The sequence below is a fragment of the Ascaphus truei genome, chromosome 5, assembly GCF_040206685.1.
Source record: "Ascaphus truei isolate aAscTru1 chromosome 5, aAscTru1.hap1, whole genome shotgun sequence".
In the NCBI taxonomy this organism is placed as follows: domain Eukaryota; kingdom Metazoa; phylum Chordata; class Amphibia; order Anura; family Ascaphidae; genus Ascaphus; species Ascaphus truei.
In genome coordinates this window covers 11,813,885-11,829,880 of record NC_134487.1, presented here as the reverse complement: position 1 = coordinate 11,829,880, position 15,996 = coordinate 11,813,885, and the positions used below count along the sequence as shown (strand labels likewise).

Here is a 15,996-nt window from a genome sequence, read left to right as displayed (position 1 = left end):
GTCACTCAGGAAGGTGCAGGAATTGAGGAGGCCTTGGACGTATGAGACATTTTCTTCTAATCTAATGTACACCCTTTAGTGTAATATTGGTCTTTATGTAAATACTGGAACCCAAGGAGAGTTTGGGTCACTTGGGTCTATAATTAGAAAACCTGACAGCCTCACGTCCAAGTGACTTTAGGGTGGTCGTTGTAATAATAGCAGTGCCAGCAGTTTGCAGACACGACTAAGTGACTTTTGTTGGTTCAGTATCTTAGGTGCAAATGGAACAGGAAATGTGTAACGTTTCTGGGGCTAATAGCAACGGTCATAGAAACATGTAGCCTGTTGTCCCAAATTCTATTGCATAAAAAGGGATCTCCATGAAAAGATACAGGGCACGGGATATGTATTAGGGCAAGAGCATTGCCACCTGGCCTTGATGCCTCCTGGTTTTGGAGGTGCTAGAACTGGTTTGTAGAGTAGCATAACAATCACATAAATGTGAAGACATAATTCCATTGTTGCCCTTAGGGCTCACGAAGAATTAAAGCTGAGAGAGTGGAGTTGTCAGTGAAGAATACTTACCCCACGGGTTCGCAACTCCAGTCCTCAACCCCCCGCCCTCCAATGCGTTAGGTTTGAAGGATATCCCAGCTTCAGCACAGGTGGCTCAATCAGTCTCTGCTTCAGCACAGATGGTTCAATCAGTGGCTCAGTCTTCGACTGTGCCACTGATTGAGCCACCTGTGCTGAAGCAGGGATAGGTTGAAAACCTGATCTGTTGGGGGGTCTTGAGCACTGGAGTTGGGCACCCCTGGCTTATCCCAATTGACCTCTGGAACAGACGCTCCTGGCGATCAACAACAACCCTTCAAGCAAATCCATTATCAGGCTGTGGTCATTTGCGGTTCAAGCCCGTTTCTTCAGTTTACTCAATGTTCTGTATGGGCGTTTTCCTGTGCTAGAGAAGATTTCAGCCCGTTCGTTTGAATGGAGCTGATCTCTACTCTAGAAGATGAACGATGGCTTCACAGCTTTTCGAACAGAGACTGATCCCTGGGATTCACTGGACTCCGATGTGGCGTATTGCCCCCTGATTCAGAGATACCTGCCATAGGGCGGATTGGGTTGCGATACTCACATCGGCGCTCTGTGAATACCGTATCTCTTGATCTCTTGCACTCACCTTGTATTCAGGTGGTATCCCTTTCCCTAATCCCTAACATTTTCATCTGCTGCATGACCACTGAACACAACACCAAATAAGAGACCTGTGTACAGTATGTAGCAAAAACAAACCAAATAACATGTTTAAATGATACATATCTTTGTATATGAGGCGTGTCTTTTAGCTTGTAAATCTTCAGTCACTTTGAATTTAATTCATTGCAAATAATTACACAACTAAAGTTAACTAAAAACAAATATATATGCCTGCCGCCAAACCAGTTATTTTTCCAAAAGTAGTTATTAGGGTGATTGTTAATCAGATAGAAAGGGCAACTATACATGTCACGTACACAAAGCCAGCCTTTGTCCTTTTCTTATGTGATATTAATCTGTGCTCTTTTACATCACAAAAGCAGCCAGTCACATTTTGATAGAAATCACCACAGATGTACTGTATTTATATCAGCGTAATTGGTTTTGATGAAATAAATGATATTCCATGTTTTGTGTTTCTCTTCTCCTCATCAGATGCTTTGTTGAGAGTTTTCAGAGTTTGTGTGTGAGGGGAGGTTAATGTCACACAGCCTCTCCCCTGCCAGGTCACTCAGTATGATGCTGTAACAGTTCATATTACGCTGAAACAACCTTACTGATAATATATGGTAGACATTACATTCATGTAAGTTGATGGCCAGTGCTTGCTTGGTTTCATTGACAGGCCTTCCAACTCAGCACTACATATACATATATATACACACATCAATATTAATGCAACACCCTCTTACATTTGTACACCTACCCACACCATTGGTATACACTCTCACACACACACCTTTTGTAAAGCACTGTATACACTGTGGGCGCTTTATAAATTTATATTCACACACACACACAGCCAATTTAACACCTTAAGTCATAAATCGCATACTGCACAGGGGGGAGGGATAGGCTTCAGTCAGATACATTCCAGGATGCGCTGTTTTTAAGTAAAAACCTTTCTTGCTTTATCCATTGCAACACTGCCGGAAGAAGAGATCAGTGTATCTCGAAAGCTCACACAAATAAAGGCATTTAGTTAGCCACAGAACGGTATCATCTATTCGTTTTTGATTTTATATATATTCCTCATTTCTAAAGGGACAGATTAATGTTTGGCAGACATCGGGCAGTAAAGGAGTTAGGACCAAGAATGTACACGTTACAACAACTTATATAGATGCTAAAGATGATATAAACCCCAATGACACTTTAATTTCAGCCCAATATTATCTGTGGTAAAAAAAAGTATAAAATGAATGTGGCATTTGATATTGGATTTTGTATACCCTTCATGAGATAGTACTATAGAAATCAAAGGATGCTCAGTATATTGCAACTCATTAAAAATGGCATTAAGAGTTGAATAATAAAACAATTGTAGTAAGTATTATCTAATACTACAGAACTGAATTATTTAAAAAAAACATACATGTGGGATATTGCTTAGATTGCTCCTTTTAAGGGCAGTTGAGCAGTACGTCACGGAAACTCCCATTGAAGTTACCAGAAGTAACTATCGGCACTATTGCAGTTTAATGACAGCCGATTGGCCAATACCACATAGAATCTCCCATTCAAGCCAGTGGGAGTTTCTGTGTGGCAGTGCCCTGAATAAATGGCACATTAGCTCCAGTCTTGCAGTTTATCACAACAGTGGATGGTTAGGGGGAAAGGAATGAAAATCTTTGGGAAATTAATCTTGGCAACTGAGATTGCAGCAACAATGTTGGGTGTTGCGAGCACTGTATGAGAGAACGCTTGTATTCAAACGTTCTTCGAAAAAGATTTGCACAGTACCAAATAATGTAGCACGGGCAAAATTGCTTTCACGGGTCTGCGGATCTAACCACATATTTTTTTTATTTAATAGCATTGCAAATGTGAAATTTCCTGAGGGTATGGGGGTGGGGGGGGGGGAGATATTAAATACCCACCAATTTGTAATACAGAAAACAAGCCCAGATTGTGCGTACAAAAAAAGTAAATAATACCATAAATGACAATCTCACAAAGGATGAAAACTCAAATCGAAAAAATGGGTATTGTCGTCCAAGGACCAGTTTGTAAGTATATGCTCTTCTCTCCTACCCAGGTCCTTAACTGTGTCAATCCTGATAATGTGAACAGCCCTATGATCCCTGTTAAAAGCCTCAACTGCGACACAATTACACAAGTGAAGGAGAAGATCCTAGATGCCATCTTTAAGAACCTGCCCTGCTCCCACCGCCCAAAAGCAGCCGATATGGATTTGGGTAAGAGACTTGTGTAGCAGAAGCAGCATTGGGTTTCCTTTGAGAATATAGGTGCATGCTTATTGTATTCAGCAGGAAGAGGCACCAAAATATGGGATAGTTTTACATTAAGATGGAGCCGTCTGTTCCAAGCGGAATCCCTTTTTCTACCTCTCCATAGATGAAAGATTTATTAAAGTTGCCTCTTTTTTTTTGAGTGTGTGGATTCTATGGTAATTCCTGTGCGAAATGGGTATATACTCTATAACACATTGATATTTAATTTACAGGGGTTAAACTATCCCTTAGACACTGTTCTGTATTGCTCGATGTCTCAGGAATATATACAGTATGACACGAACATTCCAAACCAGGGTGCACGAGAGTGGAACCAGCAGCAATTATCCTTCCCTCCCAACAGAAATACTGTCGAACACTATGCATCGCTGGGTTATTATGCCTTTGATTTCCAATTGCCGAAATGCAAGGGAACCCTTGGAAATGATGACCTGACATTGCGTTCTAATAGTTCTTGTTTTCACATTTGATTTTTTTAATGTAGTTTGTAATACTTTTTTTTTTCATATCCTATCACCTCTGAGTAGGGCAGACAGGGACCAAGTTGTCCTAGAAAGTTTAAAGAGGTTGGCGGAGGGTTTAAATGGGTAGTGTGGTGTTCAGCACACTGCAGTTTTGATTGAGGCATACAAAGATGCAGTGTGTGTTCCGATATACCACTTCTCCACAAGATCATTTTTAAAGAAATAGCTTCCCTGCTAATGCCAATATCATTTCAGTGGTCAATCTAATCCCAGCACAATCTGATTTATTAAAGTAGGTGATATGTAGACGGAATTGTAGAGTACCCCACATACAGTAATGACATAAAACTGTATGGGCAGATCCTCAGAGCACTGTTAAATCAGGACAAATAACGTGACGTTTCCTAAATAGGTAATGGATGTTATTTTCCCTGAGTTTAATGACTATTCACTTATTATATGCTAAACAGATGTTACCTCATTAGAATTAAGGGGGGGGGGGGGAGAGAGAAAAAGAGAGAGACCTATTTTAGGTAAATTCCCAAGCACTATATATATATCCCCTCAATCCTCCCTCCAAATAACATATGGAGAGACACCTGTCCTGGAAAAGGAGCACAACTTAGATACTTGGGAGGTATGCTAATTGAATATGCAAAGTATATTTAAATACCTCACAAAATGATTTTCATAAGACCTGTACTGACAAGCCTAATGCCTCTTGTGATGAAGAGGGTTCTAGTGTCAGCCCCAGCAGGATCAGAAACCACAACCTCGACTATTGAAGGCAGCAGCTCTAGCATTAAAGCATCTCAGATACTGGGTAGCTCCCCTGTCACAGTATACTTTAGAGCTGAACTGCGCACACCTGTAGCTATCCATACTCATGGATAATCTCCTGGCTTTCTGTAAAAACAGAGCTCTTCCAGGTGTGAGCAGCAGAGCTGTGTCAGGGGAGCTATCCAGCTTCAGAGATAGTTCAATGCTAGAGCTGCTGCCCTGAAGAGGTGTTAGGCTCTGACACTAGTACTCTCTTCATCACAAGGGGCCTTAGACTTGTCAGTATAAAAGTCTTATGGAAATCTTTTAGAAGGTGTGGTGTGTGTCACTTAAATATACATTGCCTATCTCATTAGCATATCTCCCAGGTATCTTAGGTGTGCTCCTTTTTGAGCGCAGGTGTTTCTCCATATGTTGTTTGGAGGGAATCTCTCACCCCCCCCTCCCAATAAGATAACTAATGGATGTTGTTTTTGCATATAATTAGCTTAGTGGATACCCGTTAAAACTCAGGGAGAGTAACATCCATCACCTGTTTAGGTAACATCTCATTATTTGCCCTGATTTAACAGAGCTCGGTGAATCTGCCCCGCTGTCTCTTGCTTCTCACTATTTCTTCTATACAGTATATCTCCAGTCCATGCCTGATTATTTCTAAACTCGGTCAAAGCATAGAGAAATTCCTCCACATTTTGGGATATATTGTTGTCATGGCCAACTTCAGATGGTACATTCCCTTTAAACTGGGGGCAGTCCCATTAAATGCAGGACAGCTGGCATCCCTAGATAAAGTTATGTTGGGTTATACAGGTCCCTCTAGAAAGATTCCTAGAAAGTTAAAATACAGTAATAGAAACAATCCGAATTTATAATTGCATTTCCATTCACTGTCATTATGACAACACTTTAATTGTAAAAATACAATGTAACAACTTTTATTCCCGTAACACATACAAATCTGATATGCCCAGGAAGCAGTGAGATTATGTGGACTGCTCTAATTTTGAAGGTGCTAAATACTTTTGCTATTAACTGACTGTGTTAAATATCTATGCTTTCTCTAACACAGTGTAATTAGTGACAAACAGCTATTATCATTTGCCAAACGTATTTCTCTTTCCATCCAAAAGAAAGTCTACTTTTTCTTCTGCATTTTGCGATCAGATAGGCTTGTGAAGCCGGCTCCTCATATAGTTAATGGTGTACACAACACACACTCCGAGAACACCGCGGAGAAGACAGAACTCAGGAAGGAAAATTATACCAGGATTTAATTAGGGCAGAGATAAGCAATCCTGGGTAAACAGGATAACAGGCAAGGTAACATGAACAGGACTGGGAAACAAGGGCAGGGACATGGAAACGGACAGGACTAGGGCATGGACATGCAGTGGGCATGGGCATGTAACAGGGACGTAGACTGATGAGAAAACCATGTTGAAATGCCAGGAAGGAGCAACTTCCTGGAGTTTAAATAGGCGACAGAGGAGGACGTGGGCGAGTCCTAGGCTGCAATGCCTCTGGGAGTTGTAGTCTTTTTGGCATTACTCCCGGTGGACAACTGCAGCACTGCAGCTAGAATAACGTTGGCGAGGACAGGTTTTCGGAGCACTGCAAAAGCTGGCTCGTCGCCGATGCACAGGCCTCACACGCACCTTCTGGTATAGGAAGGACGTGCTTCTTAAAAGGTAGATAAGATATATATGAGAGATCTGCAGATGCAGCCAAAGTTATTACTCTTGTTTACATGATACGATGCGTTAACCCTACTGCGTTATTACTGCAAGTTTCACCGTGAGCGTGGCTGAAAACAATGACAACGCATGCGTTCTCTCCTTTAACGCATGCGATATTTACTGCATTATTTCTTGCATTAGTTCACATTAACAGGGATAATAATGTTGGCTACATTTGTACATAGATATTCTATTCAGAAATCCTGGTTAACATATAAACTGTTATAGCTTTGACCAGGGGTGGGCAACTCCAGTTCTCAAGGGCCACCAACAGGCTAGGTGTTAGGGATATCCCTGCTTCAGCACAAGTGGCTCAATCTGTCTTCTACTGTCCTGTACTGACCTTCTACAGGTCCTGAAAACCTGATCTGTCGGTGGCCCTTGAGGACTGGAGGTGCCCACCCCTGGTTTTGACCCATTCAGCAGAAGTTTGGAATTGTTACTGAGTTAATGATTTGTACAGGTTCACATGTGCTCTGTATATGAAATACTCGTCCCATAATACAAGTTCATCAAATCGTCTTTCAAATGTACGCCCAAATTCTGAAAAACACAACAGCTCCCATGGAATACACAATACATCTGGCTTTTGTGTGGGACCATGAGGAAAGAATGGGGCAACTATTGTAAAGGGTCCATGGTCAGGACTTAGTGTGACCCTGACAAAGGGGCCAGCACTGCGTTGCAAAGCAATGAGAAGTGAAGGGGTTAAGAGACGTTCTTTTAAAATTGACAATTGTTGTTGTTTGTTCAGTTCGCTCAGATTTGCAGACCCGGAACGAAACCGCTTCTAAATATAAAAACAAAACGGCCCAGTGCTACATCCAATTTGACATATTGTGAAGTTAAATACTTACCTGTTTATCTTCTCATAAGCAATGGTCATTTAGTTCAATTCTTTGGCCAAAGTATTTGAAGCTTACACCCACGTCACAGTATGTCCCATCTGTAGGTCCTAACTGCTGCAGCTGCAATAAGCTCTCCTAACCCCTCTAACACAGAGAGAGCGGTCTTTAATAGACTGGTCATTCACAGGCGCTTAGCAAGAACTGCAATGAAAAAGGTGGGATGGGTGAGCTTGGAAACAGGAGGAGGGGTCACTAACCTCCATGTTCCTTTACCATCTGAAATGAACAAACGCACACAGCTGCCATTGGAGAGGTTAGGAGAGCTGTCTGCAAAGATCCCCCGTGTTGCTAAGTAGGACGACATCTTTTAGTCCTTCGCAGCGGCTACCTTTAATAAAAGCAATCTGTACTACTCAATAATTTATTTTTTTAGACATACACATCTTTTTGAACTTATTTGTGGACTCCATGCTCGAGTTGGCCACATTTTTTCCCAAAATGTGAACTTTCTGCAAAAAATAGTTTTTTTCCCCCAGCATATATTACTATATTCATACATTCGTTGGGATTCAGAAGAATGTGGGTACTCTAAAATGTGAAAGTTTGCAAATTCGCACAGATTTTTCACCAATTGGCAAAAGTTTTCAAATTTGCAAAGAAAATCTTAGGGAAATTTGTAAAATTCTCAAACAGAATTTTCGTCAATTAGTGAAATATCGGCAATTCAATTAAAACAACATTTTTATTTCACTATATTTGCAAATTTTTCATTTTTTTCCCCTGCAATTTGAAAAAAAAAAAAAAAAAACGCTTCTTCAAGCTCCGTGGTTATTAAAACGTTGAAACTTCCGTACAAGAACGCTTGCCCCAGAGAAGCTATATGGTCACATCGTCAGCCTCTTTCTAGCAGCCAATAGAAAAAGTCGTGACATCATCATAAGATAACATCAAAGCTTCTGATTACGTCCCCCTCCCTGCAACCATCTTTGTTTTATTTTGGCAAATATAAAACATGAAAACTTCTCTGCAACTAGAGGCTCCCAGGAGTTTGAGTGCCGTGGATCTTGGCACGCCTGCCCTCATGGCGTTTAAGGGTAGATCATCGAGCAGCCAAAGGGTTAATAAGCAGGGTATGCAATTGGCAATAAAAAATATGTGGTGCCCATTTTCTAATAGTGAGTTAGCAACGGGCAGGCAAGTTATTGTTAGTGTCCTTGGCTTTTTGTTCAGGGTGTGCTCTGAATGGGAGCTTCTTGCAACACTGAAGTAAAGAAATCGAGCAATTCATGTGTGCAGTGTAAGATACACTATCTTCTGAATGAAATATAAAGAGTTCACAGCCGCTGTCTTCTGAGTTTGCATTCACCGGCACTTCTGATTGGAAGGCGAGATAAAGATAATGGGATTTTTACTTACACCTCTCTCTCTCTCTCTACAAGGTAGAACTGTAACAGATTGGATTGGAGAGTCTGTCTTTAGTGTTCCTGCCTTAAGGAGCACTCTGATCTGATGACACTGTACAGGACAAACGACGTTACTCTTTTTTTATACTCAGTGCAGTGAATATGAATACCCTCAATAGGTCACCTTCAGCGCAGGTTTGCTTAGCAGCTTATTGGGCCCTTCGTTAAGAGAAAGTCCATTATCGGAAAAAAATTGGTCTCTTTTTAGAAGTGCGGCTATAATAATATATATTTTTTTCTTCAATCGAGATTGAACTTAACTTTCAAGGTTAAGAAAGTACTGTATTTAAAAAGATCTCTGCATATTTCTAATAAATGTAAAGCACTAGTCTCATCGTGGGGATGGTGGGGAGTGGGTGGGTGTTTGTGCACTCTGGCTGCTGTCCCTGATAAGGAATGGGGACATTTTTCCCCCTTAGTTTGTCAAACAGTAAGCTATTGTAGGGAGACCTGCTTGGTTGCCCGCCGGAGCTCCGCACGAGTGGGGAGAGGTGGGCGGATCCAGCCAACGGCATGGGTGCATTATAAAGGAGCAGGATATCCTCTGCGGTTGCAAAGCACGCGAGTCAGTCCTGATAGAGGAGCGAAGGGAGAAGGTAGTGTCCAGGGAGCAGTGCTTCCTGGACTAGGCCTAGACTTTGCCCCTAGGCCCCAGTTAGGCCCTGAGACACGAGTAGAGGAGTGTTGCAGGGAAGGCCCCAGATAGGGACTCTTCCCATTATTATTATGACTGAGCCGGTGACCGGACGGCCACGCGGTGCTCTGCAGCCTTGGACCAAGCCACAGGACCCTGAGACATTGTGTGAGACCCTCCGGCTGGAGCACACACTGCGAGGAAGATCAGGACCCTTAGGAGAGAGGGGATTTGTGTTGGAGACCCCGCTACGTGGGACCCGCTCCAACACACCGTGCCAAGCAGCACATGGGTACTAGAGTAGCCAGGCAGGAACCCAACGTGCACCTACATCTACAGGGGGTAGCGCTACCTCACATTTGGGTGGGATTCCTGGGACAGACACCAGGGGTTATTGGTGCCATGGCACCCTCACTACTTTGGGGGAACCACTACGTGTTGGGTCACTGCACTACACTGTGTCATGTGGTACTGTGTTATATGTGTAGCATTGTTATAGTAAAGATCAGTTATATATATATTGCGTGTTGTGTTATTGCTTATTGCTGTAGTATTGGTTCCTGTGAGGGGTTATCCCGCCCACGCTGGGATCCCTCATGGGTGGAGGCGCTGTGCACAAAGAGATAGAGCTCACCCCAGGATCCCGGAGGCTTAGGCCTCCTGTGAGCAGACAGGTACAGCAGCACGCATAGTTACCCGCATGGTTCCCTTAGGCATAGGGAAAGGGGGCTACAATTTAGCAGGGACTTCAAGTTGTCATCTTTATTACTGCATGTTAAAATAATTCCTAGGTAGATGGGATTGCATCTGTTCGTTATTAATTAAATTGATAGTTATAGTTACAATTGCCATTGCAGTTAATTCTCTTTCACAGCCCTCTACATCCTGCCTTTTAATGGGCCAGTAGCATCATCTCTATTTCAGTGGCTGGCTCCAGCAATTTCAAGGTCCATCTGCTCAGCCCATGCACTGCACCACGATCCTGCCTGCTACTGCCCTCTGCCCCACACCCACTATACAAAGTTCAGTGAGCAGACTGTGTTATGAGTTGAAAGATCGGTACCATGCAGGACAAAATAACGTCAATGGCATGTTTAAAGGGTCGGTCCCTCAATGATCCCGCAGGTGTGGAAAAAGGTAGTCCAGAAAAGAGACTCTAAAGTAGGGGTGACCAAGTCCAGTCCTCAAGGGCCACCAACAGGTCAGGTTTTAAGGATATTCCTGCTTCAGCACAGGTGGCTCAATCAGTGGCTCGGTCATTGACTGAGCCACCTGTGCTGAAGCATGGGTTTCCACAAAACCTGACCTGTTGGTGGTCCTTGAGGACTGGAGTTGGCCACCCCTGCTCTAATGTATGGAAGGCCCCCCTACATGGAGCCTAATTTCAAAGGAAACATATTATCCTCTTAGATCTCTCAGCCACACCATGAAAGAGGCATAGCCCATGAATTTGCCAATAAGCTACTATCGGCTACAGGAATGGGATGCACAGGGGTTATCACAAAAATATGACGTGGCTTGTGGTCCATTTGGGTCGTTTTGGAAAACACTGCCCCAGTTAATCTGCAGTGGCCCTGCAGTATATTTGAAGGTTCTTTTTGGGGATGGAATTGCTAACCAGATTTGTGAGGTCACAGACAAATCCCCCATCTTTTACAGAGTGGCGGCAAGCAAGCGGAGCTCGAATGATTCTCCAAGATGAAGATATCACAACAAAGATAGAGAATGACTGGAAGAGGCTCAACGTAATCGGACACTATCAGGTATGTGTGACCTTGGGAGATCTCCTTCTGCTCCATTGTAATGCAGCGCTGTATTGTAACCAGTGCGTTGTTTGTGTTCCTCGGGTGCTTTTATCGAGATAGATATAGGTGATTGTGTTTGTTTACAAATTTGTCATACTGTACTGTTGACTTTCATGTTTTTTGGGAAAGTCAAGAAAATGCGAGAATTCGCCATGAACATATTTTTGCTAAACTTTTTGGTAGATTCAACAAAAGGAAAACACATAGTTTTTTGTTTTTTTTTAATATGCAAATTTAATAAAAGACTGCAAACCACACTCTGTAGAGTGCAAGACTGTGTGAGAGGGACGTAGACCGCAAGCATTGGGTGGAACCTTTCACAAGTCGCTTCCATTTGTAAAAGATACTCCTTGTATTTTCAGTATTTATTTTATACCTCTTGCGTGCTCAGACCTATGACCAATGATTTTTTAGTAAGAATTCACTTTTTGGGAGTCAGTCATTCCCGACTCCTGTAGTCTGATCTCATTCATTGAACTGCATACTTTTTTATTTAGATATTGTAGTCCGGAGTCCCTAAAATATAATTGATTTTAGTTAGAAGTTGACATGTTTGCTCATTCTCGGTGAGACGTCAGCATGCTAATCCTAATTCTATAGTACACATGATGCTATAGTCCTTATGCTTTAAATACGCCTTCTTTATGCAGGGGGGGAGGAGTATGGCCAGGACTTGCCCCATGGTTGCAACGCCTGTGGGGCCAACTAGCAATCCAACCTAGTCACTCTCCCACCCTGTCCCGGTATTACTGGGCATTGTCATACATCGAAACCCTACTGGCCACTTCTGCAGCTTTCCGAAGCAGCCTCCCTTCTTATCCTGCATTCCTAGCCCACCACTAATGAAATCAGTATCCGGTATGTATGCTGTGATATCTGTTGATGCTCTGTTAGGCTTGTGCCTTATTTCTTACATGATAAAACAAACAAAGTAGCAGAAAAGCGGTTTCCAGACCCCTCCAAAATTGAAGGGTTTAAGTACTGCTCAGTGCTACTTTACTTAACTCCAACTTGAGGCGAGACAGTGGCCTTTGGTGCTGAAATGGTTAAAGTTTGTTACCCTTAAATATGCACAATAACGAGAAGTAGCACTTCTAGGCATTGTCAGGCTCAGGGATGAGTACAAGTTTCTTATCTTCCTTGTCATTGCATATTTACCTGGAATGAAGTTATCTCATAATTACATGCAATTAACTTGTACTCACACTGCCAATTTAATGTAATTAGGACCCCTTAGCATAGGTATGCTAAAAAGCATGCGCTCCCTAATTTCAAATGGGTTTACCTATCCGACACAGAGAGAACCACTGACGCTTGTTTTAGCTTCGCAAGGATGGGTGACAAAGTGATGATTATTTGGAGGGAGGGCAGCAGTCTTCTGCGCAAACTGACATAGAGAGCTAATATTAAAGTCTAATATCTAATATATCTCCAAAATAGGCAAATGTGAAATAATTAGAGTCTGTAAGGACTGAGGATGAAGCTTCCTCAAAGTGGCTTATCCCCCTCACTGACGGGGGTCCACAAGGTATTGTAATGTAAAGCCTCAGTACCAGCTCCTTGTGATCGTGGTCAAGTTACTTTGGCCCATATCTATTAAGCAGTGCTACGTCAAAAGACACCTATCAGCAGAAGACACCTCACAGGCCCATTGACTTGTAGGGCCCTTTATCATGTTGTTCCCTGGCCCTTAGGCAACTACATAAATATACTCAGGTCAAGGGCTCATTGTGTCTTTAAAACTATTATGTGCAGAGCAGCAAAAAGGACCAGTGAGATAAAAAGGAAATGATGCCCAAGGAGGGAGAGACAGAGGGAGGCACACGGACAGGAATGAGGGGAAAGGAGCACACACAGTGGCTGTGCTAAATGAAAGAGATAAGCCTTCCCTTGTCATCCAGCTGCCAATCACCAGGAATGGCGTCTCTCCCACATGCTGCTGGCATTGTCTGTCCTGCTACCTCTGCCAGCCTAGAGCCTGATAGTAATCTCCCTCTGTTCATTAACGTGCAAATATTTTCGGAGATAAGCCGGCCGGCCTCCAAAGCAAGAGCCCTGACTGCGGGTCCTGGCGACGCCGCTAAATTAAATGTCAGGGTGTTGACTGTCGGTGTGCGGAAGGGAAGGGAACGAGAAGAGCAGATTAGAAATTGATTGCAATCGGAGATCAGATAATGAGGACAGAGGTTCATTTCCTCCCAGCCGGAGGAGGGCAAGTTCTCCTTGGCTAACAATGCTGTCATCAGCGGGAACAATTGTACACAAGTTATATGTTCAGATTATTAATTTTATATATATGTGTATATGTGTATATGTGTATATATATATATATATATATTTTTTTTTATTATTATTTTTTTTTTTAAAGAATGCAAATGCATTGCAGTACTTTACTGTAAAAACATACAAGTAATGCTAATACATTATGGAGGCGTGACCACCAAATATTAAAAAGTGAATTCATGTCTCAAAGAGGTTATAATCTAAGTTCTATAGGATGGGTACAGTACCCACCATGTACAGTAGATGGCGCTTTATAGAACAGATATTAAGAACACAGGGAGTAATAATGCACCAGGGTTAAACGCGAACACTACGAGGAAGCTTGCCGCCCCAAACACTGTGTTAGTGATAGGAGACATTCGTAATGACAAACATACAGTCAAGAGGAAACTGTCAAATACATGTGTTACTGTACAAAAGCACTCTGGTGGGGACACTGTAACCATAATGGAAGGTAAATTAGCCCATACTAATTACTGTAAAAGGGTCTGGTCTAGGAGGATCGAAATATTGAGGTTTTTTTTATAAATAACAATAAATGTAAAAATCATTCATTTCAATCAGTCCCCATAGGACCTCAATTTGTTTTTTTTGTTTTTTCTATTTAGCTGTCTGTATTGTAACATGTAAATGATTCTCTGTTAGGGAGAGACATACCGACGTAGCAGACATTCTTACTTCCATTAACGCGTCAGCATTGCACAAATAGTGCACTAAATGACGCGGTCATTAAGGAAAAGGCTGGTCCGTCACTACTTGCGTCAGTAGAGCTTCCGTCAGATCACATGTTGAACATCGTGCCGCGTGCGATGCAGCGCATTGCGTCAATGGGAACACAGTGGGCCACTACATCTGTAACTGTAACACCATTTGCATCCACTAAAATAAACGCCTGCTCATTGGGCATGGGAAACTCCCCTAAACCTCAGCATAAAAAGATGTTCCTCAGACATAAAAGCTTGTTCCTGCACAGTAGGTCACCAAGTCCTTACCCCCTCTCCATGGCTGGTCTGACATCTAGTGATACCCATGCTCTTATTGCCCTTTAATTGTTGCTTAGAGAGACAATCTCATCCTGTGTCTATAACCATTAAGGTATTTTCGCCTCTTTTAGACCAAGTCAACTTATAGCAGCAGGGGGGTGTATAGGACAACCTAAGGAGGAGTTACCCCATGGTAACTGCTATACACTTGCTCGCCTGTTAAACCCCCGGGTGTATCACCTTTGAGAACCTCCTCCAAATTCCTCTCTGTTAAATTCAGTTGTAATATGTAGATCAATGTTTATCGTCTGACTACAGGCACCAGCGTAAAAGCTGACTCCTGCCGGGCAGCGGGCTGTAGTATCAGTGCTAATGCTACAGTTCAGCAAGAATAACTGTATTACCATTTAGAATCAATGGTGTTATCACTTAAGGACTAATAGCACCAAGAATGATATGCTTTAGTAGTCTATTATTTTGACATATCCCATATATTACACCCGGTTAGGCGTTACGCCTGACTGCTGTTTTTCGGAAAATTGTTGCGGTTATCCAGGTTCTAATTTTATTTATTTACTTCTTTATAATAATTGATACTTTGAAATGCAAATTTTGTTAAATATTCTGTAGTTACTGAGCTTTAATGAAATAAAATGATTAATATTAAGAAATATATATTTTATATATGTAGCGTGGTACATGGAATATTGCAGGACCAGTGAAGCTTACAATGTCATTTTCGGGTGAGGACAGGGAGATAAAGTGACTTGGCCTTCCTGAGGAAGGACTTACACTGTATTTTTGTACCATGTATATTTTTGGCACTTGGCCACTACATTATTATCATATACTGCCCAGTGACGACTCCTTCAGCTCGTCTTTCAGGCTCTGAATAGTTGGGATATATTTTCTCATGGATTGCGGACGGTTTTGTGCAAAGATATTTGGGATTGTTATACTCATGATCCAAAAGCAAGCTTTGTTTTAAAGTTTTTCAGCAAGAAAGTGTCCCTGAAGAGAAGAGACAGCCGAGGATAATCTGTGTCTGAAATATTACAATACCTTCTCGTAATCAAGGGTCTTACAAAGACAGAAAAAACAGGCCAAGAATAGCCCGACACTGAAGCTTGAGATCTGCATTACGTCTCTAATATTATTTTTGAAGTAGCTGTTGATTGATCTGTTGTTGTCTTTGGTTTCTGCAGGTACCGGATGGCTCTGTGGTAGCTTTGGTGTCTAAACAAGTCACAGCTTACAATGCAGTGAACAACTCCACAGTCTCCAGGACCTCAGCCAGCAGATACGGTGAGTGTCTGTTATAAAAAAGCAATGGTAGGGGTGAGAGAGAGAGCACTGTGACGATCTGAATCTACTGTATGTACCACACAGGATACTAGGGCTTTTAAAAAAAAATGTTATCCGATCATTGAAAAGAGTGGTGTTTTATTTTGTAACGCTATTGATGGCTGAACTACAGTAACAACAAAAAAGTATCATGAA

The 15,996-nt window shown here is 42.2% G+C and overlaps 1 protein-coding gene across 1 annotated transcript in view; it reads left to right on the top strand.

Annotated features, from left to right (window-relative positions):
• PLXNA4 (plexin A4) overlaps window positions 1-15,996 on the top strand; it is a 796,616-nt gene that overhangs the window by 684,772 nt on the left and 95,848 nt on the right. Inside the window, exons 25-27 of the mRNA XM_075599345.1 lie at window positions 3,284-3,443; window positions 11,085-11,188; window positions 15,702-15,801. Of these exons, the coding sequence (XP_075455460.1) occupies window positions 3,284-3,443; window positions 11,085-11,188; window positions 15,702-15,801 (364 nt within the window). The remainder of the gene's footprint in view (window positions 1-3,283; window positions 3,444-11,084; window positions 11,189-15,701; window positions 15,802-15,996) is intronic.